The 26,696-nt window shown below is 42.5% G+C and overlaps 2 protein-coding genes across 3 annotated transcripts; one reads left to right on the plus strand and one right to left on the minus strand.

Annotated features, from left to right (window-relative positions):
• Nucleotides 1-4,190: 4,190 nt before the first annotated feature.
• Nucleotides 4,191-6,054, minus strand: RPS23 (ribosomal protein S23). Its single transcript, XM_084504963.1, has 4 exons — nucleotides 5,928-6,054; nucleotides 5,520-5,679; nucleotides 4,754-4,874; nucleotides 4,191-4,388 (listed from the first exon to the last, which is right to left on the minus strand). Exons 1-4 carry the CDS (start codon nucleotides 5,929-5,931, stop codon nucleotides 4,242-4,244), a joined length of 432 nt encoding a protein of 143 aa, XP_084361089.1. The 5' UTR covers nucleotides 5,932-6,054; the 3' UTR covers nucleotides 4,191-4,241.
• Nucleotides 6,055-9,952: 3,898 nt separating this feature from the next.
• On the plus strand, nucleotides 9,953-26,409 carry LOC311427521 (V-type proton ATPase subunit S1-like protein). 2 transcript variants are annotated; one of them, XM_084504964.1, is made up of 7 exons: nucleotides 9,953-11,146; nucleotides 17,378-17,418; nucleotides 18,075-18,161; nucleotides 19,631-19,872; nucleotides 22,833-22,883; nucleotides 23,924-24,167; nucleotides 25,680-26,409. In XM_084504964.1, exons 1-7 carry the CDS (start codon nucleotides 11,032-11,034, stop codon nucleotides 25,980-25,982), a joined length of 1,083 nt encoding a protein of 360 aa, XP_084361090.1. In that variant the 5' UTR covers nucleotides 9,953-11,031; the 3' UTR covers nucleotides 25,983-26,409. The 2 variants fall into 2 exon arrangements, with proteins under 2 accessions (XP_084361090.1, XP_084361091.1); XM_084504965.1 differs by having other exon boundaries at nucleotides 18,100-18,161.
• The last annotated feature ends 287 nt before the right edge of the window (nucleotides 26,410-26,696 follow it).

Consider the following 26,696-nt stretch of genomic DNA (forward strand, 5'->3'; position numbering starts at 1 on the left):
TTTGAAGACTTCCAGGGATGGTGACTCCACCACTTCCCTGGGCAGCCTGTTCCAATGCCTCACAACCCTTTCTGTAAAGAAGTTCTTCCTAACATCTAACCTAAAACTCCCCTGGCTCAACTTAAGCCCATTCCCCCTCGTCCTGTCACCAGGCACGTGGGAGAACAGGCCAACCCCCACCTCTCTACAGCCTCCTTTAAGGTATCTGTAAAGAGCAATAAGGTCACCCCTGAGCCTCCTCTTCTCCAGGCTGAACAAGCCCAGCTCCCTCAGCCGCTCCTCGTAGGACTTGTTCTCCAGGCCCCTCACCAGCTTCGTCGCCCTTCTCTGCACCCGCTCAAGCACCTCGATGTCCTTCTTGTAGCGAGGGGCCCAAAACTGAACACAGTACTCGAGGTGCGGCCTCACCAGAGCTGAGTACAGGGGGACGATCACCTCCCTAGCCCTGCTGGTCACGCTGTTCCTAATACAAGCCAGGATGCCGTTGGCCTTCTTGGCCACCTGAGCACACTGCTGGCTCATATTCAGCCGACTGTCCACCATCACTCCCAGGTCCTTCTCTGCCTGGCAGCTTTCCAACCATTCCTCTCCCAGCCTGTAGCTCTGCTTGGGGTTATTGCGCCCCAGGTGCAGGACCCGGCACTTGGCCTTGTTAAACTTCATGCAGTTGACCTCAGCCCATCGGTGCAGCCTATCCAGATCCTCCTGCAGAGCTTTCCTACCCTCAAGCAGATCGACACACGCACCTAACTTGGTGTCATCTGCGAACTTACTTTTAGCTGTTTTGCATGTAATCACGTATCTGATTCCTCTCGGGTGTACCTACAGCTGGTTTGGTGCATGTCATTAGTAAATACAGCTGTACGACTGGCAGCCAATTCCTTCAAACCTGTCTGTGTCTTTATGTTGTTCCACTGCTAGATTAAGGCTCGATTTCACCATAGGAGATGTCTGCAGCTCTGTCTGGTTATTGCTTATATACTCCATGTTTCACAGAAGCGTTAGGCAGAGCCACAGCAGGCACGTGGTAAGGATGTATCTGGATTTTCTAGGCAAATAGCACAGCTGAAGTTACTGGGCATAAACAGTAACTGTGATTCAGTGAAGCTGTAAGAAATGCTGGGCAGATGTGGAAGATCCTCGAAATTCATCCATGTAACATTTTGGGTGAAGGAAGAATGCATCCAGAACACACATAGGGTTGTGTGAAAGAATAAAAATGCCAGCATTTAGCTCTCTGATATCCAAGGAAAGAGGAGGGCTAGCGAACAACAAATTGCAGTAAATAAAAGCGGTGGTAGTGGGCACCCTGCAGAGATGCTGGGGGTAGCTGGTGGCGTGGCCCACCCAACCTCTTCACTTTGGCTCCGTGTGCTGAAATATGGTTACCGGTGCTGTGCATTTACACTGTGCCTTAGAGTAGTCTGGTGGAGGTGCAAAAACCCTCTTACCTCTTCTCCATCTGTTTCGCAGCAGGAAGAATTCAGTTGTCTCTTCCCCAAATCCTCATGGCCCCGGTCATCTCAACATCCATCTTCTCTGCAACAAAGACCGCTTTGCCTCTACAGTTAAGGTCTCTGAAACTCTTAAGGACATTTAATTCAGGTTGCAACAAAGGGAGTGCTGATTCTGGAATCGGACAGCAGCTTCCCCAAAGTTCCCCATGAATCTGGGAAGGGGTGCAAGGAAGGTTTCATTGTGATTATAGCAGTTACAAGGGTAAGGGATGCGCCTGTAAGCACAAGGGTAAGCACAGCCTCTGTGCCTGACCCGAGCAAAGAAGGGAATCTGAATCTCACAAGCTCCCAGGTGACAACTACAAAACAATTAGCAGCAGAGATCCTCACTCTGTTCTTAAATTTTATTTCCCTTTCATATAAATTAGTGAATGCTAATTGAAGCAGAGACTCTCAGATGAACACACAGAACTGTGATTATAATGAGGGAATTAACACTCCAGCCAAATAAATATTTTCATTTTTTGTTCCGTGTTAGCCCTAACGTGGAACAAAGGACCCAGTCCTCCACTATAAGATTTGTGAAAAATGTACTTTTTCAAGGAGCCAAACTCAAGGTAAAATGTCAGAGTGCAGGTATTGACAGCATGGAGGATTGGGCAGTGGTTTAAATGCTGATTCAGAGGGACATTTTTGGCCTCGTCTATATCCTATTCTACAATTCTGTGTTATATTAGCATCCATGCTTTAATATTGAAAAATTGGACAATACAGAGAGAAAAAAAGATTGAAAATATGAAGTGATGAAAAACTTCAGTTTTAGAAGTAGTTTGACAATGGTGTAGAGGTCTCTGAAAAGTCCAACAAAAAATCCCAACTACTTAGAAGTTTTAAAATGTAGCATAGAAAAGCAAAAAACCTTACCCAAAGACACATTTAAGTCAGTAGAAGGGTTAAATATTAACAGGTAACAGCTGGGATGCGCTAAAAAATGAGAAGTCTTCAAATCAGCAGGACTTGCTGAAGTCAAACTAGTTGGACTTGCACTCAGCATGAAAGCAACTGTGTGAAGTTCTGCGGGTTGAGGATGAGAGATGAGATGAGATGAATGGTTTAATAATCCCTTCTCTACCTAAATCTGATGAATTGTGTCAGGAGCCTTTACCTGCCTTCACAATAGAAACTAGAATTTCTGTCATTATTTGACTAATAAACACCTTTGTCAACATTTACAGTGACCATTTTTGATTCTGGAAGACTGTTTACCAAAATATGTTAAAATACAATTTCTCCTCCCAGCTTTCTTGCCTGAGGAGATGTTATAATTCTCAATTAATTTAAGTCCCAGAGAAACCTTTATTTTTTTTGGCCTGACCTAGCAATAACAAATACTAATTCGAGTCCCTGTGGAAAGAATTTTCTGTCTGATATGATGAAGAAAAAACTCCAGGTACACTTGACAGGAGTCTGTTTCTTCTAAGAAAGACTGAGTCTGTAATTAAGTTCAGTACTGTGCAATAAATATTATAAAGCTCATACAAACTTTCTCAAGTAATATATAGCATCAAGCATAGATAATTTTTTTGATTATATAATTATATAAGTAATGGATGTTATATAAAAAAGGCCTCGAAAAAAGTTACCAGAGACCCCAACTATTGAGAGTTGCAGGAAAAAGTACAATTATCCTGTTTTCCTAAAGCACAATTGATCTTTCTTTGTAGAGATCAGTGATATTTTATAAAATAGGAATTTCCCCTCAGGAAAAAAAGTGCTAAATGACTGGTAAAAGGACACAGTAGCTCCAACAAAGACATAGGGAAATCTAATCTTGCAGCTGTTGTAAAGTTTTTTTTTTTTTTTTTTGTGTCAGAAAACTCCATCTTCTATTTGTAGTTGCTCTACTGACACCAAATGAGAAATTCTCCCTCCTAAACGTTTTAAAACCCACAATCTAGGTGCTGACCTAGACCAGGGGAAACAGGAAACGTTTTACTTTGTCATGCAGCTAACTCCTTACCTCCCAACCCTTGTCACTGCAGAAGCCATCCCGAATGACTGGCACTTGCTCTGTGATCCAGCCTCGTTAAAATTACCATGGCTGTGACACTGAAGGCGCTCACCCACCACCACGCATCAGATCTGGGCTCAGGCAGGGGGGTTCAGAATTTCTCTGACACCGCTGGAAACCACGGCTGGCAGACACAGCCTTTGCCTGGCACGTGTGCACTCACCAGCTCTGTGCTGGACCACGTGTGCCAGGACCACACGCCACTCGCCTTTTTGATTGTCATAGTCAGACCCAAGCTTCAGGATTTTTATGGTTCTGCACAAGCAGCAGCTTTAACTCATTTTTATTTAATGGGGCCACCTTTGTGGCAGCCTTAGAAAGGGACAAAGGCCTCAGAGGCGTCTATCAACCCACCCTGACAGCAGGACAGCTGCTGCTCTGGTCGTTCAGCTCAAGAAGCCTTCATGAAGGTGCTAGCAATTGGGGGTGGTCCACAGAGCCCCAACCACACTTTCACGCTATGAAGTAAATCTCTGAAGTTCTTGGCGAAGAGCTGTCTCAGCTCTCCCAAACTAGAGTAAATTTGGAAGTGTAAGTGGTCATTGAGCTCACTCTCCTGGTCATAAAGATGCTCTGGCTTCCTTGTCATTTAACAGGAAAGCATTTATTACTTGCAAATATCACACAAAAAAATTGTAAATCTTAAATAATAAGCACAGAAGTTTTTCCAATCAAAAAAATTTATTGTTATTCTTGGCAAGTTAAATCTCAGTTTATGATCTGGGTCTCTCTTTCTTGCCCTTGTACAAGGCCAGAAGAGAAACGTTGGCTACTTTGACAACCTTGAAGCGAACTCCAGGAATGTCACCAACAGCGTGACCCTTCCGACCGAAACCAGCAACCAGCACTTCATCGTTTTCCTGCAATGAAAAACCACGCGGTTACAAAGCTAGAAGCACTAAGCCTGCGCATGCACCTGAGCTAACGTGCATTAAAACTTCAGCCACAGCAAAGACTTTGTAAGTAAAGGCTGGAAATACTGAAGGCTATCTGTAGGTAGACAGACTATTATCACCTTCAGTATTTTTCAGTATTTTGCTAACAGATTAGCAAAGTAGATTGCAGACTGGAAGTACAAAAACATTTCTGGTGTTTGTCTCCCTCTGCAGCTACATTAATATAGTTCAGAACGACATGAATCCTTGCCTCACCATCCCCTGTATCCATCAATTATGTGCTTTTCTGGTACACAACTTTACAGGTTAGATTCTTGAGAACTGCTCACCTCAATGAAGTTCAGGCAACCATCGTTAGGAACGAAGGCTGTGATTTTTTTGCCATTCTTGATCAGTTGGACTCTTACGCATTTCCTGATGGCAGAGTTGGGCTGTTTAGCTTCTACTCCACTGAAATGGAAGCACATGAAAACACAGTGAAATTTATGACCATCAGATACAAGTTACACCACGAAATTCATGTATTGCTTTGTATTAAGTTCAAGCTGCATTTCACAGCAAAATGCTTTTAACGGTCTGCTTAGAGGTGTAAAATACCTAAAAGCTTAATTAGCTCCTAAGTTGAGTAAAAAATCGATCTCCTAGAAATATCAGCAAATGAAAATATGGAAAGGAGAACGACCTTTTAGTGCTGGCAGTGTCCTAAGAAAGCTTACAGGTTGATAAAGAAAAAAAAAACCCGAAGAGAAGTACGAGTGATGTCTGAGGCCTACTGACCATATCAAACAAGGCATGCACATACAATTTCCCTCTTGTAAGAAAAAAAAAAAAAATCAAGAAAACCCTAAATCAAATTATTTAGTTGATAAGAGTTATATATAAGCAGAATATAATAAAAAAAAAAATGACGGGTGTACGAGAGAAGTATTTTTTAGCACCGATTATCACTCAGAAAATGTAAGCACGTTTTCAACATGGCGCATAGAAGCAATAGACTGAAATTTGGCGTCTGAAAGGCAGCAAAAACCTGTAAAATGTACGAAATGCAGCAAGCGGGAGCCAGATCCCCCCACACACACCCCGAAAAACACCCACACTTTCTCCAGGACGATGCCCTTGGCGTGCGAGGCGCCGCCGAAGGGGTTGGCCTTCAGCGCCGTGCCCAGGTGCGCCTTCTTGTACTGCTTGTCGTGCCACTTCTGGTCGCGGCGGTGGCTGCGCAGCTTCCTGGCGGTGCGGAGCCCGCGGCACTTCCCTGCGGAACGACACCGGCCGGGGTTCAGGGGGGCGGCGGGGCCGCGCCGCTCCCGGCCCCACGCCACGCCAAATGGCGGCGCCGCCGCCGCTCAACCCCGGCTCTCAGCGAGCTGCGAGCCCGCAGGGCAGCGCAGGGGGAGCCCCGCAGGCTGTCCCCGTCGTCCCCGTCCTCCCCTGGCCGCCTCGGCCGCCTCCGCCGCCTCCCCCCGGCCCCCCGCGGCCTAGCTCCGGCCCCGCCGCGCTCACCCATCCTGCCCCCGCCGCTGCCAAGCGCAAAAGGAAGCGGCCGCCTCGCGCCGCGCCGCCTACACCCACCCGCAAGGCCCCCGCGGGCTGCCCGCGCCGCGCCTGACCGCGCGGAGGCTAACCGGCGCCCGGCAGCGCTGGGGCAGCCGCGTGTGGGGGCCTGGCGCCGGGGAGAGGCGGGCTGCCCCCGCCTGGCCGCGCCGCGTCATGGCGGCCTGAGGGGAGGGGGAGGAGGGGGGGGGAGGTGGAAATAAAGGGTTTTAAGGTGAAAATGGCCGAAATGGGGCCTCCGGAAAGCACCCGCCGCCTCCTCACGCGTCCCGTCTTCCCAAATTCAAAGCTCCAGACCTTTGTGGGGATTTTGGCTGGAGATTTGATGCGGACGGGTGGTGGTTAGACCCCAGTGCCCTTCACTAACACGACCCGTGCTTGTAACTACAACCCAAAATGTCTATTGTTCCGTCTCCTTTTACATTCATTCTTCACAGAATTAAAAAAAAAAACGCAACCAAATGTTGCAACGGTTTCAGGGGCGAACACGCTACCATTAAAAAAAAAAAAAAAAAAAAGGCAACAATTAGAAAATGCAGTTCTGGCTTGGAGAGTGCAGCCCAGATTTGGTAGCTGTAGGAACAGGGAAATAAAAGTTGCAAAAATGGTACAGACTCGCTTTACAATCCTGAAAGTGTTAGCAGTGTTAATATGTGAAAGCTGACTAGAAAGGAAATTGATGAATAAATAAAATGAATATGAGGAACCAAACTGGTGCTTGGTGTACAAATATTCACTAACACGTTAAGAGCTCCAAAAGATGCAGTTTCAGATGATAACTCCATAGGTTTTCCCCATTCTTTTAAACCTTCTATAGACTTTGGGATACTTAGGACAGTTTTTGGTCATTTGGCCACATATCTTCAAATTTTGCTTGTTTGGTCCAACAGTAAGTGCTCAGGTTTACTTTGTGGCATCTGTCACAAAAATGTTTGCGCAGGTGTGGTTACTAGTATGCAGAATATATGAATATAAGAATATATGGCTTGGGTTGGCATCTGCTCTGGCACCTCAGGATTGCACCTCCACACGCCCCTCTGAGGCTTGGAGCTCCGTCATCAACCTGTTCTCCAGAGATCTTCATGGGGAACCCAAGCTCGCAGGGGTCACTACAACTTTTGTTGCCCCCCCACACCAGTGCTGCTGGTTTGGGCTTGGAGCCCAGCATCTTGTGGCTCTGCCACATCAGTGGCAACAAGTTCACAAATGACTGCTGGGCGTCAAATGAACAAAACAGGCACTCAGTGCCACTGTGACATTGCTGGGGGAGTGGGGTAGTGCAGATTTCGGGACCTCCTTTCACTGTGATAGATCATCGTTGTAACAGGCTGAGCTTTTTGCTGCTCTCCATCCCCAGAGAACAACTGCAGCAGGGACACGGCTCTATATGGAGATTTCCTGGGGTAGGGTGGGATCCCTTGAAGGGTGATAGGAGTAGAAGGGAGGCCAGAAGAGGTCTGTGTGGTAACACGATTCATTTTTTTTCAGCATCATAGCCTGAGCCTGTGTGGTATAGATGAAGGGTGAAAAGCCTGTGGGCAAATTATATGGCCTGAGAGGTTATTTTGCTGGATCTGAGACAAGCTTTTTCTATGTATTGAAACTGGTTTTATGTCCATACTTACACTGCATTTCAGGGGTCAGTCTGTTGTGACTATGCTTGAGCCAGAGGTTAAGATTGCATGTCTCTAAGTAAAAAACCTGGAATCATGTAAGTGCTGGTATCTCGTACAGGGACTTAGACCTCGTGCTTCATTTGAGGCATATTACTGTAAAAAGATGCTCTGTTCACGGTGACCTAATATGTCATCTGAAGGTAAACTGTGTTGAAAATAAATTGTGTCATTGTCGGCCTGAGGAGATGCTCTCCAAAGAGATAAATTATCCTAGTTTAAAATTATGTCTGTGGTCCCATTCATTGCATGCAAACTCAGTGCCTACACCATCACTGCTGCATCAGGCAGAGCAGCTGTCATCTCCAGGCCTCCATCAACATTTATGTAATCATCCTCTTTGACAGAGGGCTTTGCTGGACTGCGGTGACACATCTGGGGATGTGTGGAAAGCCGGGAATACCGATTGGTTTACCTGTCAGTCTCTGAGATTCTTTCCTTCATGAACCTCACAAAACTGTGAACCCTTGCACCAAATATAATTGCCAGCTGCTTTCTTAACTACCTGTTCTGTAAGTTAGATCAAAAAAAAAAAAAAAAAAAAAAAGCCAGGTAAAAACAAAATCAACCCCCCCCAAAAACAAACAAACAAAAAAACAAGCAAGCAAACAAATAAGCAAAAAACCAAAACACAGTGAGATCTCCTCCTCTGTCGTCTCCTTGGGTGATGCACGTTTTGCAGCAGAAATGTTTGAACTACCATCATGCTAAGCAATTAACCAAGTGATAGGTGCTCCATCATCACAGGGCAGGCTTTGCATGGAGAGTAATCCCCAGCAGAAGCGTAGTGCCAGATGGGGAAATCGTGATGATAAACAGCAGCTTAATCTTTCTTGAAACATTAGCCACTTTCAGCCTGCCGTAGCTCGTCTTGGAAGGTGTAAACAGAACTGTGAACTTCTTGTTGGCTTTGTCCTGCGGGAAGTTCGCTGGATGCATTTGTGGTGTTGAATGTAAACTTGTGTGTTCCATAAAACAGAATTTGGTCTTTGCCCGTGATCCTTTGTTCACTCTGTCAGCTGTGTAGGTAGCTGAAGTGTAAGGTGTGGCTAATCAGGCTTTGCTGGCATGTTTGATTTCAACATAAAGCAGGCATATGGACACGGTGATTTGTCAAACAAATCACATGAGCTCATCTAATCATGTCCTTGTTAAGACTGCTGCATACAAGGCTCCAATTGTAAAGGTTTCTGTGTAAACTGTGTAGAAATGTCATTGCAGAGTTGGATGTTTCATCATAATTCTTCACCCAGATGAAGTGAGTGCTCATGATGACTTCTTTGCTTTCAGTAAATCTCGGTGCTTTTTAGATACCACATATGTCTATTTATTCTTGAAGCTCAGAAAAGAAACATTTTTAAGAATTGCTTAATATTATCAGCAAATGCCAAGAGGTAAGGAAAGACTTTTATTTGTGTTCTTTGCTTCTACTAGTATTTCAGGTGATGACTGTTGGTTAATGAATTACTGCCAGCATGTACCAGTATAACATAGTGAGGAAGTCCGTATATTTTCACTGATTTATATTAGTTTAATCTATGTTAGTGGTTTGGCGTTACATGTTCTCTTGGTTGTCTGCAAAAAAACCCTTATTTCTGAGCAAATTAATATCTACCTTTCCCCTCTTCATGAGACAGTGGACTGAAAAAACACTTTCCCTCTAAAATAGGTAGCACCATGGAGTATACAAGTGGAAAGTACAATTAAAGATACATTTGTTCACATGGACCACAGAACATTTTCTTGGATTCAGCTTGTGCTGACTTAGTTTAGCTAGGGTCTGTTAAATGTTGTTAAAACTACTTTCTCTCCCTTTCTCTGCCCCCAGAGGACACGACACTTGTTCATACGTGCCATAAACGGTTTGGATTTCTGCCTTTTCCTTTCTTAGTTTGTGCTCCCATTAGCAGCACATGTTAAATCTCAAGGCAGAATGAGGAAGACTCTCTGTGCCTTATTTATTTTTAACTTATTTAGAAGGAAATATAGATCAGGATTACTAAAAAAATAGTATGTCAGTGATGTTACTGGCTCACAAGTTTTTAGAAAGATGTGTGGCACTTTTGCCTCCTTCCAGGATTTCCTAAATTTCTGAGCCATGTCTCTATATCAGTGAAATTAGTTTACATTTATCATCATACATTTATGATGTTTCACAGAAAAAATAAATAAATAATATTTTCAGCTGGTACTAGTTTTTTTTTGCTGTGCTCCATCTCATTTTTCAAGCTGGGATTCTCACATAAGTATCCGGGTTCATCCTTAAATTGGATAGAAGCAGCACTACTGAGGACAAGCTGTTGAGAGATTTTTAAGATTAATGAATACTCTCTGTATCACTGAAAGAGAAATTAAGATGGTAAATCCTTTTGAATAGTTACGGCGCTAAAGCTCCTATCTTAATCTTGTATCTGGAATGCAATAGCCAGGAGCTCGTAATCAGTGAAGTAGGTCTTACTCGGTGATCATGCCGGCTGGTGGAGATAGCACGTAGGCCGTAGGGTTTGAGGTATCACTTTTTGTTCCTTACCCTCTTCTTAGCCAGCACAGGTAAGTCAGAAGTCCATTTTGAAGAGGCTGACTAGAGCAGAGGGTCTAGGACAGAGGTACCCACACCTCCAACCCACGTATCCTTGCCAAGGCAACCTGAACCAGCGCCCAGAACCAACCTGCCGTGCTCCTACTGCTGCCTGCGGACCCTGGCACCTAACCTGGCAATCCCAAAATTGAGGCGCTGAAATTCTGTGGACACTGAACAACTGTGGTCCTGCTTCACGTTATCTGTAAGTGTAAAAACAACTGAGCCAGAAATCTGAACATGCACAAACCGAGTCAAAGCTAAGGAAAGGAAATCGGTTCTGAGAGTTTAGCTGCTGAGCTGTCTATGTCTGCTTTTGTATCTGTGAAATGGGGGTACTATGCTATAATAAAGGTATTACAGGACTTCTTTAATATACATGTAATCCTTTTTCAGCTTATCATGCAGGCTGGGAAATTTCAGAGCTGTTTGGAAACACAGCCTTCACCTTTCTTTAGGGCTAGGTTTGATTAACAGGTAACAAACGCTCTCCGGTCCAGCCTCAGTGTAATTTCAGAGTTTGGAGAGACCACCTGTTTTTGCTTTCCTGGAGCAGACACGCCACATCCTGATACAATTTCCCCCCAGACTACCAACCCTCCATGCACAGGGATGTGGAACGTGCCCGCGGTTGGCGCCGGCAGCCGGCGTGAATAAATCCGAGCACACCAAGACTTTCTCCCGTGGGTACCAGTGCGGCGATGGAGTGGCAGATGCTGCCTGCCATTGGTTGCATCTGCAGTCCATCACTCAGCCAGGGCGTGCGGGGCTGCCCTGCTCCCCCCCGAGCACAGAGGAGCAGATGTGCTTGGTGTGGAGGCACCGGCTCTCATCCCCATGGAAAGAAACGCGGCGGTCAGCTTCTTGCTGCTCCTCCTATGTGGCGGGCTCTCGGTGTCTGTGGTGGCAGATGGCAGGTGAGTGCTGGTCGATTAGCTGTGCTGGTGAAGTTGAGTGCGTGTGTTAAGCACTGTCATTTATTTGCGTTGTGTGGGAGCAGATTTGTCTGCAGTTCAGACTGTTTGGAAGGGCATGGTTTTAATTTTCCTTCCAGGTTTGAAAACACATGGGACTAATACAGAATTTATTCTGGAGCCTATGCTGCATAAAAATGTGACTCTAAAACAATTTTATATACAACAGTAAAAATGGTTTAAAAACTGACGTTTTCTGAGCATCTGTGTTACATTACATTTTAATGATTCTCTCACTCTGACTTTCCCTGGTCTACATAAAAACAGAGTTATAAATAAAGTAACAGCAAAGGTGTGAAAAGTACTCCAAGAAACATAGGTGCTAAAATATTCTACTTGTGTAGAATGGGTATTCAAAATGTGAATTCAAAATTGCAAAAAAAAAAAATCTTAAAATTATGAAATTACTAGAGATTTGCATTCATCATTGTTTTTTAATGACATTTCTTTCTTTAGTGAAATATAAATAGGAAGCCTGAATCAGAGCAAGAGCAAGAGGATTTTCTAAAGGCAAGCACTGTAAAAGTGAAAATAGTCTAAACTGTATTAGTAGAATGATGCTCCAAAGTCACTAATAACACAAGGATCAAATATGCTGATGAAGATCACAGCTGGCAATAAAATCTGTGCATTTAAGGCAAGAAGGACATGTGGTGATTTGCTTAAGCTTGTATTACGAGAGATGGTAGTCAGTGACCAATAAGTGCTGCAATATGTTTTCATTTAAATAGATTACTTGGCACTCTCCTCTGCCAGTTTGCAGATTTGTTAGTGCCTTATAATAACTGCACTTTTCTGCAATCAGATGAAGATTTGAGTGAAACAAAGCAATGAAACATTACATGAACTTTATTCTAATAAAAAGTAAGAAATGCAGTTGTGGTCCTGATGCCATTGAATTGAATGGGAATTTAGCCTTTGCATTCAGTGGAGGTGAGATCATACCTGTAAACTGCTAGAATTTCTGTGAGCTCAATTTCGTTATTTATATTAAAAACAAATGAGTGTCTTGTCAGTTCTGATTCTGTTCAGACATAGATCAAACCACAATACACAGTACATTATAAAATAATTATGCCAATCTGTCTGACTGCATCCCATCAGAGATGAGGATACCAAAATTAGAATACTTAAATGCTATAAAGAGACACGAGCCTTGTAGATGTTTATTAATGATATAACTTTAAAAGACACATTTTAAATTCAATAACATTTTTTGTTAAGAACGTTTCTTAGAAGGAACTAGATTTTTTCCTGAATCTGATCTCTCAGACTTGCATTTCTAGTTTAATGACTTCAGAGAAATTACTTATGACCAATGTCCCTACAATCTTCCATTGTTCTCCAACTAAATACTTCATAAATTATTGAAACTAGCTCAGCAGTCAGTGAGGTGGTCTGCAGCTGGACAGTATTAATATTGGACAGTATTAATATTGGACAGTGATATTTCTGGAGTAAATACTATGGTAGAGTAGGTTTTACCATCTGATGCACTTTGTGGGAGCAGCAATATGAAGAGTAAAAGGCGGCTATGAATCTCGCTTCCCTCAAATTATTTAACTGATGGCATGAAAACTACCTATATGGCTTGCACACTTGGTTACAGTTGAGTGCCAGCTTTATTCATTTGGCTCTCTTCAGTGGCCAAAAGACTACTCTTCAAGGGCTGGAGTCTATATGAACTTTTTCAGATAAACAAATTAGACTTTGTTATCTTATGTAGATGGATAATGTTATCTGATAAGAGGGAATTTACACTTCTTTATACTTATAATCTTGTTTAATTGGGTTTTACATAGTGATTAGTCATCCCAGTGCTTTGTATTAGGGCTAAGCCAATTTCATATGGGTTCCTGACATACTTGGAATGGTAAATTCAACATACAGCATGCATGTCTGAGTGGATCTGGAATAGTTACCTACGAACTGGTAAAGAAATATTTCAGTCATCAAAGCATACACTATGCATGTGGCTGAAGTTGAAGTTGCTATAGCATAGAGTGGCCAAAAAATATTGCACATTTAAAAGTCTAGCCTATATTTGGGTTTGCTAAAAATGATTTTCTCTTACTGATTTGCAGCCACTCTTTGCTGATAGTTTTGCAGGCAGTGGAGAAGAAAGCTCTAGCTAGGGCTAGCTAGTGCTAGTGTCCTGTCTCCCATTAACGTAGTTAACATTTCTATGTATACCAGGGAATACATATTTTTGTTGTATCATTCTCTTCCTATTTATTTATTTATTTATTTATTATTATTTTTTTTTTATTTTTCAATGCTTTTATCCTATGCAGCATGCTTCATCAGAGGGCAAAAGTGCCTAGCTACCAGAGGTCACCTGTCAGTTCTCCAGCTCGCCTTTGGTTGGAAAGGCTGCTTATTTGACAGCAGGGTGGTTATTGAAGGCCACCCATTCTGTCACAGATGACACGCTTCTGTGACACCTCAGGGATGTAAGTGTCAAAGGCAGTTGATAGACCTGATAAAATCAACATCAGTGTGTGGCTGTTCAGAGACAAGGAGGTAATTCTTCCCTTGTGCCACTGATACACTGCCTGTGCCATAGTGGTTGGGCTGTACCAGGGCAAACAAACTCTGCAAGCATTGACTTGATGGCTAAGTCCTTTCTCTGAGGGGGTTTCATGTGGTAAGGAGACAGCTGGCATTGCTGATAAATGGGGTAATAAACAGGAGTACTTCTGCCTAAACTAGTGCCTCCTAGGTGGAGGTTCTTCACTTGTATGCTTCTGCAGGCCTCCCAGATGTGTGCCATGTGGCTGACAGTATTTGTCATACCGTGGTACTTAGCAGTGGTTCCTGGGTCACTGTCTCCACTGCATTCCTCATAAAAGCATGAATATTTCATTAGCTGTGCACATTCATCTATATTTGAGTAGCTTCATGCTGAGATAAGAAAACTTGGCATTTGTTGAGGAGCATCATGGCTGTTCATTGCTGTGGTGTACTGCATGTGAAGTAAAGGAGTCAAACTGTATTGTCACAGGCTCCTCACCTGAGCCTCATGGTCTGTGTGGAGTGTTTGTAACTATTCTGTCCAGAGTATAACCCCACAAAGGTTTTTGCAATTATTATACCTCTTATATTCATTGCATGCTCTCCCGAAGGCTTGAAGTTGCTTATCATTTAGTATTCCTCAAGGTGAACCTATTCAGCATGACCACGGTGTTAGCATCATCCCAGATGGGAGCTAAGTAACATTTATTTTTTTAATCGACATTCAAAAACCAAAAACAACCCTTCCTCTTTCCAGAGTGGCAGAAGAACCTTTCAAGTCAAATAACAAAGTGAAATGGATTATGCAATTTCACCTGTCTCCTCTCATCGTAGTCTGCATGCCTCAGCATGGCAATTTCCAAAACGAAATAATGGGCCTTGAGCTTTTAACTAAGCATGTGCAGGAAAGATAACTGTATAACTAAGGATAATTAAATATATATAGATGTAACTAAATATAACTTAAGTTTTTATAACAAAATAATTCACATTAAGTCCTTTTTGTTGTGCCTCATTTTTATAGTTATTGTCAAGAAAAAATGCCCAGATGAGCTGCTGCCTTCTCTGTCCTGAAGGCACAATCTGTCATGACAGACTAGAAAAGAAAACTTTGATGGGTTCAAATAGCAAAGACCATGTTCTTAATCACTAAGGAACTTAAGAGAGAGCTTTGCCTGGGCAAGAGAACAAAATCTGGTCTGTTGCAGTCATCTCTTGTGACAGCCAGTTCTCCATGGCAGAAGTCTGCTGCGTGTTCTGATGGCGGCATTCTGGTGGAGCTTGGGCTATAGCGAGCCTTAGGTAAGAAAAGGTGAGAAATGCCAGGTCTTTATGCATCTCAGTGGGATCCTGCTGCAGTTACAGTTTCCAAGTTTGCTCTGGGATTATACTCTTCATTGCTCTGCTTGGGTGAGCACAGCACAAGGCCTCTGCTCCTGCTCGTTCCTTGTGAAGCAGTGGGTTAAAAAAAAAAGGGGCTCATGGCTAGGTCATGGGCAGGCAGATAAGAGAACTGTAGTGGATCCAACCAGCCCTTTTTAAGGTACCTGTCAAAATGGGAGTCATTCCCATGTATCTTTGAGGGCTGTGGGACCTGTGAGCTGCTGCAAGGCCTCAGCTCAGTGCCAAGCCCTGGCTCCAAGACTGTGGTGAGGAGACTGTGGCACTTGGAAGTGCACAGCCTCCCTGAAGTCCCTGGGCTTTAAACACTCTTGGCTGAGGGAGGAGTTGGGCTCACTGTGTGTAATTAAAACTGCCAGGTTGATTTTAAACAGTATCGTCTATATTGAACTTCCTTTTGAACGTGAGATCTTGTCAAGGTTCTTTCAGCTCAGATTAAAGTCACTGGTGTGGGGGCTGTGGAGCTTAGCTGTCTTTTCGTACTCTGTCACGTTTTCTCTGGAGACTGTCTTCTGTTTTATTGCCTTGGTTGCTGAAGAGGCTGAGCAGCCTGCCTGGTGCTCTGGAGCCACGCTGCTCATCAGACCTGGTGTTTGGTGACAAAGTGACAAACTGGGACATGGACTCCACTCACTTTTGTCTCTTTTGCCTTGTGGGTTTGAAGAGCTTGCAGGGGACAACGGCAGATCTATTATTGGCAGCACAGAATATGCCTGTGAAAAGATGTTCTCCCTGGAGAGGTGCTGCTCAGAAGAAAGAGGCTCCTGCCCTTCTGAACCATGAGCACAAACAAGATACTGTGTGAGAAATCTGGGCTTTGCTGAAATTGGTAAAATTCCCATGGGTTTCAGGCAAGTCAGGTTCAATGGGATCTAATTCCCTTACTGCCAGAGCTGCTTGGGCATGACAGCAAGCAGGGCAGGCTTTAGGCTGCTCTACGTTTCTCTTCTGGTGGCGATATGATGCTCTCACACCTGCCTGCCATTAGGGATGCTGTGGTGGCAGTTAGGTTGGTGTCTCTCCTGCTTGAAGCCCTCCCATATTCTGGTCTTTGCACGCATCATTTCAAGTATTTTAATGGGTTTGAAAGCTGGTAAGAAAGCAAGAAAAGAACAGAGAAGCACATTCCCATGTGAAGTGGCTATGAGGAAAGTCCTCTCCTCTTGCCTCTCTGCCATCCCTCGTGGCCTGGAGGCACTGCATGCAGGGGGAGGCCAGCACATGCAAAGCTCCTTCAGGGATATACTGGGCTGTGAGTGTGGGAGGGCTGCTGGCCAGTGTGCCCACCTGCTGGGGGTGCTGGTGGTGGGTGTGAGAGTGGACATGCTGCATGAGATAGGCAGATCAATCCACAGTAAAGAGCTGCAGGTCCTCAGGAAGCTGCTGTGGTGTGGAGGGGGCAGGAGGGGTTGTCAAGGTGTTACCTGTGACTCAAAAAGTGGAGCCTGGTCCTAATGGAGAGCCCCCCTTGGTGATGTGAGTAAATTTGCTGGACTTGATTCTCCAGTTCAGGAAAGCAGATCTTACTTACATCAGCTTAAGATGTCTTTCTGAACTATACCAAAGAAAGAAAATCAAAGGCTGTAAATTTTGTGAGCCTGATAATTGTCACCTGATACGTGCCTCACTTGCTCCCTGCCTTGCATGTTGACTTCCATGGGATTTGAGATTGTTTGGAGCCCTTCAGGAGCCGTCTTTAGATGTCCATATGTCCAGGCTCAAGGCGTGCTAGCCTGATACATTTTTTCTGTCCTGGAGCAGTTGGATGTGCTGCTCTTGATCCTCAGCAGGGCCTGGGGTGCGTGCAGTGTTATCCTGGTGCACCCTGCTTTTGGGCTGGAAGTGTTTCAGTTCCTCTCATCCAAAGCATCTGGAAGGCTGCTCTCCATCTACCAGACAGTGCAGGTAGGTAGGTGCTGCTGCCTGTGGTCTCTGGGAGCAGGCACAGCCCTCTGGTGGTTGTGGAAGTGTACAAGAGGAATCATGAAGCCTTCGGTTGATACAGTAAGGACATGGGAATGCCTGAGAGGAAAATCCACATCAGGAACCTCTGAAAATGAGGTATTTTTAGCCTGCGTATACTGTCTTCAGGATTGTCTTGTCCTGTTCCTGTGACATTAACCAGCCAGGGATCTGAGTTACATTTTGAGTGTTTTATTGATTGAACATTGATTGAGCAACAGGAGCTCTTACTAATAATCTTGCTGCAGACTTCAAATCCAGATTCTGTAAAACAAATATTTTTCTCTTCTCTTCCAGTTCACGTGTGTTTTCAGACCAAGATACTCTGCAGAGTACTGGTAAGGCTTTCAGTGGGCTGAATACCTGGATACTGTCTCTGTTACTACAATTTTTTCATTCCCAGCTGTTGCTTCTGTTGGTATTAGTGACTGTTGTCAAATGTTTTGTCAAAGCATATCCATGTTTAACAGATAACCTTTAAGGGATTTGCCTGTTTGAAATAATCATGTACTGACTGAGTCTGAGACATAGTGAAAATAGGGAAGGAAGGATTCACTCTTATTTATTTATTTATTTATTTTTATTTTTATTTTTATTTTTTTTGGTAAACAAATGAAAAAAGTTAAATGTTTAAAGGATGGAGCTATAAGAGTGTCTGTGAAGTGATTTCTCACCTGTGAATCTTCACTCTCCTGGCAACCAGGCAGTCCATGAGTTTATTTGTCAGAGGTTTCCATCTCTGTTCGGTTCAGGGAAAGAAATTCTCTGTAAAGATGGTAAGATATTCAATGAAAATAAGAGGAACCTTGTTATATGATAAAGGTAAACTAAACTGGAAGATGGATATTTTGAAGGCAATATTTACATCAAGCCGAATATTTCCTAAAACAAAATCAGTTATTCTGAAAAACATATTTTGTGCATGGCTGCTATCTATTTGCATCAGAACACGCAAAATTATGCTTGTATGAATTATTGAATGTTTTCTTCATAGGCTCATAAAACACTTTCATCTGCAGGTCGACGCTATGATGGTGGTGTGAAGCCAAAATTTATCGTAAATCAAGTAGCAGTTACACAGGTAATTACAGAAAGAACTCTATCTGTAATCTCTAAAGTATATATATATTTGTCATAATATATTGCAATCTTTTAAATTTATACTATTGAATTAATCTGTTATTTACAAGAAATAGGCAACAAAATTCTCTGAATCATTGTGGTACTGATTCATAACATGCATTACAATATATCTTCTGCTTTTCTGAGACATGAGGTAGGACTTCTACTGCCACCTCTTGTGCTGATTGGCACTGGGTTCAGGCACAGGGTCATGTTAAAAGAATCAAATCATGCTGCCTGTATTTTGTGCAACTCCATTTGGCTGCAGTAGCCAGTATTTTGCTTATATTACTTGTTACTAAAAGAATATCTGAGTCAAAACTGGTGTTTGTTTAAATTGGGTGGGAGTTACTCCTGAGTCCAGCTTGTAGGTTTTGTTAAAAACTGAGGCAGAGGCTTCCCTGTCAAAAACCCTGCAGTTATACAGCCTAATGTAAATACTTGGTTGATAAAATCTCTTTCATTCTTACCTTGCTTTCTGCTTGTTGCTGTGAGTACTTACTCATTTTAATTCCTAAAGCAGTCTTGTGCCATATGTAAGGTCAAGTATCAAAAGGGTCTTTCAGGGCCTGAGCTGGGAGACATGATTTGCTAATCTTAACAACAAAAAAAAAACATCTCTCTTTAAGCTAAGACAAAGCTTTGGGGCTTAACTGTGTCCCTTCTGGAGCCTGATAAGATGGTGTTTATGACTGAAACACAGAACACCTCTCTTGTTCATATATGATTTGAATTTGCTCAATGATATAGCTTGCAAAACAGCCATGCAGATGTTACATGAATTATTATATTCAGCTAGGACCTATGTACAGCTGGCAAAGAGTTGGTGTCTGGAAATCTTAGTTTCAAATATGAAAATTACTCTTACCTTTTGAAAGCATTTCTGAGTCCTAACTCACAGTCACAAATTACACTGCCTCACAACCAAATTGTCTTTCTTTGGCTCAAAATGAATAGTATTTTTTCTGATGTCCAGAGAGGACGTGGAACCTGTAGTTCCCAGGATTCAGTCTTATGAACTGCAGCTGGCCTACAGGGCATTCTGCTGTGGTGAGCAGCTTGTGATTCTATCATTGCTTCAACTTCTGATATTGGGCAGCTTTGTGTGTGCTGGGGTGAGACGGGAGCATGCCAAAAATGTCCTTTTCCCCAGTGATTCTGTGCTAGAGCAACTAGAAGAACAAATCTAACTTACATTGGCTCTCTGGGTGGTCATGCTGGAGCTACAGGTCTGCATGGTGCGCTGCCAGTCCCAGGGTAGGAAGGGGTTTGTTAGAGACCTCTCTGCTCCCTCAGTTCAGTACTGCTGCAGCTGAAAACTTGCTCCAAAGGTGCTTTGCAAGTGCTGACCTTACTTATTGTGGTAGGATGGAGAGTAACTACTGAAATGCCCATCTTTTGATACTTTTTTTGTGTGCGGCCCATCAGGTTGTCAGCTACAACTTGAGCAGGAAAGAACAGCTAGAAAGAGCATCCTGGAGGCCGTTCACCCCCAGCCACCACAGCCCTCTCAACGTCACGGTTAACGGCACACCCTGCATTCTCTTCTGGGCCAAGAGGATCATGATTAAGTTTGAAAACCACACGCAGCTGGATTTGACTGAGAAGACATTTGGTGTCCATGCAACAGTGGATGTTGGAGATTCAAACTGCAGTGAAGACAATGCGATGTAAGATGCTAGTGAAACTAGTACCAGATAACAAGTCTAGTAAATAAATACTGAAGGAACAAGCCTTGTAATATCTGGTGTCGAGCCCTGGTACCTCAGGGGCAAGCTCCTTCCTACAGTGGCCTGACATTGCAGGCAGCATGGCGGCATGGGTTATATACTTTTGGACCCACGTATTTGGAGACAGAATTGGGTAGCCCCGGGTCCCATGATATGATTTGTGAGTTGCTGAATCTGAAAGGTGAATTCACTAGAGTTTTATGTGTGACCTGAAGGGTCTCCAAAAAACCTGGAATCTGCATCCCAGTCTGTCATGCATTACTTCAGCACTAACAGTTCAATGCCTTGCTCCTGCCTAATGTGAGTGAGAATATATGTTAAACCTAACTAGATCCTAAATCCTCCAATCCCATGGCCATACTAGAAAAGCAGGTTCTTTTTTATCTCCTTTGTAGTGTACCCTAAAAATTTTCTTCCTCCACGTACTATACAGTTTGGCTCCACATCTTATACCAGGTTGCTGGTTCCATTCTGGTAGTCTAAAAATTAGGCAGTGAACACCTAACTTGGCATTTGCTGAATTTTCTTCACAGTGTATAGTGCTCTGTTTTGGACTTGTTGCTAAAACAGTGTTGACTTATGTTTTGGTGGTTGCTGAACAATTTTCAGCCTTCTGTCCTTCATTTATGGAGCTCTGTCCTAACAAACAAGCTTTCTCTCTTTGTATCCTCTCCTGTCCCACTGAAGTGGAGATGGGCAGTGGGTGAGAGTGGCTCTGTGGGGCTTAGCTGCTGGCTGTGGTCAACCCACCACAATGCTGTTCTTGCAATGTTCTTGCTTGATGCAATGTATTGGAAGATATTTGGGAATTTGTAGAACACACCATACATTAAGAAAAGCTACAGGAAGAATCAGGAAACAGAACTTTACAGGATGCCCTTGGCATGCCTTCTATCCGTGTAAAAAACATGTCTGATGTTTGATCTCAAAATCTGTGAGTCCGGAGTGATTTTATCTGTCACATCTGACCTTATCATTCTTTCTTTCATGTTCTTTTAGTAGTCTCAAAATAGGGACACAGGTGCTAAAGGCAGGCAGGACCTCGGTGCTTTGTTTGAAGCTGAGGTTAGAATTTTTTTGCCTATGTCAAGAGAAATACTGTGACTACTGAGCCTTTCCGCCTCTGTTCTGCAGAGAGAGGAAATTGCTACACCTTCACAATGGTGATGCTTTCTTACATGTTCTATGCTTGATTTATTTGGGATACCTAGAGAAAACATGAGTCTTAGTGACCTCAGCTCTTTGAATGTTGAACAGCACCAGTCCCAGTACTGTCCCCTGAGGAACACTGATCTGCACCTGGACATTGAGCCACTGACTGCAACGCAGTGTGACCATCCAGTCAATTCCTTATCCACCGTGTGGCCCACCTGTCAAATCCATGTTTAGAGACAAGGATATCATTGAGAGAGTGTCAAATGCTATACAGAAGTCCAGGTAGATGACATCAGCTGCTTTTCCCCCATCCCCCATTGCTGTAACCCCATCATAGCAGGCCACCAGGTTTGTCAGGCATCATCTCCCCGTAGCAAAGCCCTGTTGGCTGTCACCAGTCACCTCCTTATTTTCCTTGTGCCTTAGCATGGTTTCCAGGAGGGTCTGCTCCATGATCTTACTGGGCACAGAGGTGACTGGCTGACCTGTAGTTACCCTTGTCTCCTTCTCTCCCTTTTTTAAAAATAGAGGTTATATTTCTCCTTTTCCAGTCGGTGAGAACTTCACTGGACTGCCACAGCTTCTCAAATATGATGGATAGTGGCTTAGCAACTTAGGCAGTGGATTATCTGGCTGAGTGCTCACATGATGAATTGCCCTGTTTTTCTCACCCCAGAAAAGTCTCTTAAACTTCTCTCATCTCCAGCCTTCTTTGTTAAGACAATCCTCTGTTGTGGCTTTAGATTAGCTTCCAAGCTGCTTTATACTGTCTGATCAATGCAGAGTAGCTGGAGCCAGGACATGGCCCCAAATGCATATGCATTTGCCATGTAAATATAGTAAACCAGCCCACAGGATTTCTTTTCATTTATTTATTTGTTTATTTATTTTAAGCACCAAGTTATGGATCAGGCAGCTATGCGTTTTCCTGTGTCTAATCCTCATCTGTGATATTGCTATCCTCAGTCCCTGATTTCCCTTTGTAATAAAACAAGGGATGGTCTAGATTCAGTGTATGGAATGTGCAGAAGACATCTACATGTTGTATGAAATCATACATCTATCTATTTGTTTTGTTTTGTTTATTCTTTAGCATTAGGTTCAAAAAGTCTTTCAGAAGCTGCATGGTTTCACTGTGTTCCATCTACACCGTGCTATGGTGCATTAACTCCTGAGATCGTTAAAGAGTTGTTGGAGAATGCATGTGGAGCTTCATGTCCTAATTTACAGCGAACCTGCTAGTGCCTTTCACTTAAGTAAACTTAAGATGCCCATATTGACTGTACATAAGCTTTGTAGAGCTGCCTCACAGCCAGTGCATTTTTATTTCTCTATTGATGCACAAGTTTGAACTCAAAAAACATATGGATTTGTTATGCTCTAGTACCTAAAAAGAGGAGGATTATGTGTAGCTCTTTTTAATGACATACACTGGTGATACACGATTAAGAGATTGTATTATAGATTAGCCTTGTTGACTTGAGAAGGAGCACAGAGATCAAATAAAACCAATTATCAACGAAGGTTGGAAACAGTGGGATGTATGTCAAAAATTGATCTTTCAGTTCTGTTGTTTCTGGATAGTCTAGGCCTCATTCAAAATTTTTTCTTTTTTTTTTTTGGTACTGACTTTAAAGGTATACCGAGTAGAAGGTTTTATGTATGACTCAATCATTTGTGCTATTTTTTCTCTTAAGACTTCTGAAGTTTTTATCTAGCCTGACATTACTTGCTTTTTGACCCAGGCTTTCTCTGAAGTTTGGAGACATTGGCAATCTAAAGGGACTTGTTATTAGGTAAGTTATGTGCTAAAGCAAAATGTTAGGTAATCATGTGTTAGTATCTATTGTTATGCAGTTGCTTGTGTAATTTTGGGGGGAGAGTTTATATAAGCAAAAATAACCTGGTAGAACTGTTGATTATATGGTATGTTGATCTAGTGGGAGGTGTTCCTGCCCAAGGAAGCAGGGTAGGAACTAGATTGTCTTTCATGGTCCCTGTCAACTCAAACCTTTCTATGATTCTGTGGTATAACCAAGACACTTGCAGGCTGCCATTTGCTTGGCTATTCCATTTTATTAAGGCTTTTCTTCTTCTATGTTGGATTTTCTACTCATGAGAAAAGTTCAGATCATCTCATTTGAGTAGAATCTTCCCATGTCTGAGATTTTTGCTAACTCTTGCTAGTTAGTTAAACTTTTTTTTGGGGGGAATTTTGTTGAAAAAGTTGATAGTATGGTCTGCACAGGCATAAAACTATGACCTAATTTAAGTATGCTTCTCAGTGATTGAAGAAAACAGTATTTCCTGATAAATAATTTTGTGTTATTATGTGGTTTATGTATTACCAAGACTGAAGCATAAGCCGAGTGTGTGTTGGATCGTATCACTATAGCCTTCAGTCTTCCACACCTCATCTGCTCATTCCAACTTAGTGTGTTATACTTAAAGTTTAGGCCACACAAGCATTTAGGGGTATGTATTGTAACCGACAGTGCTCTCTGTGATGCCAGTAGTCTGCTCTGGGACTGTGTGAAATTATAATATACAGAGACCAATAAATGTGCTGCAATGTAGGTAACAAAAGTGAAGTTTTCCATACGAACAGTTTAGTATACTTGGCATGAGCAACACATTTCACACTTTAAGTGTTCAGGAGCAAATTCTCACTGACATCAATAAAACTTACTCTGTTTACTCGTGGACTTTGGGTCATGTTGCAAAGTGATCACTGAAGTCTTGAGGAAGTGTCTTCTAAGATTGACATGTGAACTTAATGGTGCCAACTCCTAGACTTTTGATCTTACTCATCTTTCTTCCCATACAATATTTTCAGATTCTTACTAACAACCAGCTATTACGAGCTGTCTGTTCAGAACTGGTTCAGCTTACACAGACTGCAGCTTCTTTACAACCACTCCGTACTGGCGACATTTAATGCAACAAGAATATATGCACCGGCGAGTTACTCCTTCCACTGTGAACATGTGAGCAGCTTGCAGAGATATGATGCACTCCTGATACCCAGCTCTGCAAATGATGTTTCAAAGCTTTGGGAAGTCACTTTTATTGATTTCCAGGTAAGGTGGAATTAAGCCAAATGGATCCCATAGGTAGACTGATGGGAAATTTTGCAATTAAGTGCCTATGAGGTATAGTGACCTCCCATGTACAGTTTATGGGATCTCCATAGAACATCAAATGGAAATTGAATAGAAATGAAAATTTAAATTATTGTGGTTGTACTCCTGTCAAAGGAGCTGTAGGGCTATATAGATTTTCCATAGTTTCTTGCAGGGGTTTCTCTTTCGTGAGGGAAGTGAATTTAACTGTCAACATTAGATGTCTCTGAGCTGGGCTCTTAAAACCTGACATCAACAGCAGCATCAGCCACCAAGTATGGGATTCATCTCACTCAACTTTTGAAGACTGGGTATTTTAACCTTTTGCCCTGGTTACAGTCACCTCAGTCTGCCTCTAAAGCCAGTGGATAATTCCTCTGACTCATCTTAAGTCCTTATTTTAGGATGAGATTAATCATGATCTGAAAATGCCTGTATTTTGATATTTAGTAATAACTGAGCCCCAGATGACTGGGCTAGGATGTCTTGCTTTTAGACGCCTAAGTTTTAGGGGATGGTTCCCACCTCAGACTGTCTGATATCCCTGACTGAACTGTGTCCTTCTCTAGCTCACCCTTGTTAGGCATGTTTCATTGCCCAGAGCTGACTATTTCACACCAGACTCTGAGGTCTGTGAAGAAGGATCTTTTGTAACATCCATAGACCCCAATTTATTTATCTCCTTCAGGGACAAGAAAATAAAAAAGCAAAAACTTAGGCTGGAAGAAAATCCTTTTAATAAAGGAAAAGCCAAATAAGTATGTAAGTAAATAAATGCAGAGATGTGGGACCTGTGTTGGTAAATAGCTGAAAAAGGTGACTGGGTGAGAAAGTTGACCCCCTTTTTCTCCCCAGTTGATAAATGCTTGTGGACCCACTTTAGCAAAGGAGACTATCTTTGAGTGTGAACTGGTGAACTTCATGTTAGGACTGAAGCCCCAAATAAAACTTAGTGGTATTGTCTGTAGTTAAATGCAACTTCATGTAATTTTGTTGTTTCACTGCCATGTGCCACACACTCGAATCCGATGATAAAAATCTAATATTAGGGTAGGCAATTGAGCATACCTTGTTTGGTGCATTGAAGTTGGTGCAGTTTGAAACAGAGAGCTTGGAGATTCTTCACAAATGATGCTGGAAATGCACAGTAAACTAGAAAGGTACGGTACCATGCTTACAATTAAATGTGACTGGGCTATCAAGAGAGATCATAGAAGGTTTTGTTTAAAATAAAAACTGCAAATCCTTTGGGCAGCAGAGTGAGGGGGATTAGAATAACTGGCGTTTTCTGGAAGACTGACCTGGATAAACTCCGAGCATTAACTCCAGCTAGCACAGCTCGATACAATTTTGTAACATGATGATATTAAATTAAAAGTTCGTACTGGCACCAGAGCAAATTCATAAAATTGTTTGTAAGCAGCACAACAAATACTTTGTTTAACATGAGCTCTTCTGTTCCCTTTGTAGATTCAAGGCTTTAACATTCAAGAAGGACATTTTGCCTATGCAAAAGATTGTGCATCTTTTTTCTCTCCAGCAATACTGATGGGATTGGTTATGTCACTGATTCTGCTGCTGGTTCTTGCCTATGCTCTTCATATGTTGATCCACCTCAAGTCTCTTGACAGGCACTATGAATGCAAAGCTTCTCCTGCCTATTTTGCACAAATGAAAGACAATGACATGGGGGATGAGAAAGAGCCACTGAGAAGCAGTGGAAATGAATCCTATGAACTTAGAAACCAACAGTTCTCTAAAATCTATATTTAGCAGTATGCATCTGTCTCAGTGAAACAATTAAAGTTTTTTTTTTTTTTTTTTTTTTTTTTGTGTTCTATGTAGTTTTTGCAAATTTTTCACCAACTGATGAAAGGAAAATAAGTAGCAGATTGTCTATCCAGTATATTTCTATTTTTTATTGTTAGCCATCTCCTTTGAAAGCAAGACAAGAGGAAAAAGCTTCCAATATGAGTAAGAGGTTTCATGTGATAGGAGTTTATTCCTGTAGTACAGAAACAAAACACATACCTTTGCAGCCAGCTCACCAAGTCCTGAAGAGAAGAATCAGTAATGGATCTTTTGAAGTTAAATAAAATTACAAATAATTAATTAAAATTATCTTGTCTCATTCTTACAGATGGTGAGATTTTTCTTGGTTTTGTAATTGCTTCATCCACTCTGCTTTGTGTCCTGACAAAATGGCATCATTCATTTATTTTTCAGCATATGATTTCCTTTAATTTCATTTAGATATTTCAAATTACATCCTTTGTAACAACTCTTTGTCCTCCCGAACTCCTCCTTTTTCAAAGTCTTCAGAGCCACACAGGCTATTACCCACTACACTAATGAAACAGCAATGCCTGTGGTACAGAAGCATTGTGATACTTTTCTGTAAGCTGGAGACTTACCCTAAGGATCTGGTGGGAGAAGAGTAGACATCTGGTCAAAGGCTTACCCTTAACTTCCCTGCTCAATGCTATG

The sequence above is a fragment of the Aythya ferina genome (assembly GCF_964211825.1).
Source record: "Aythya ferina genome assembly, chromosome: Z".
In the NCBI taxonomy this organism is placed as follows: Eukaryota; Metazoa; Chordata; class Aves; order Anseriformes; family Anatidae; genus Aythya; species Aythya ferina.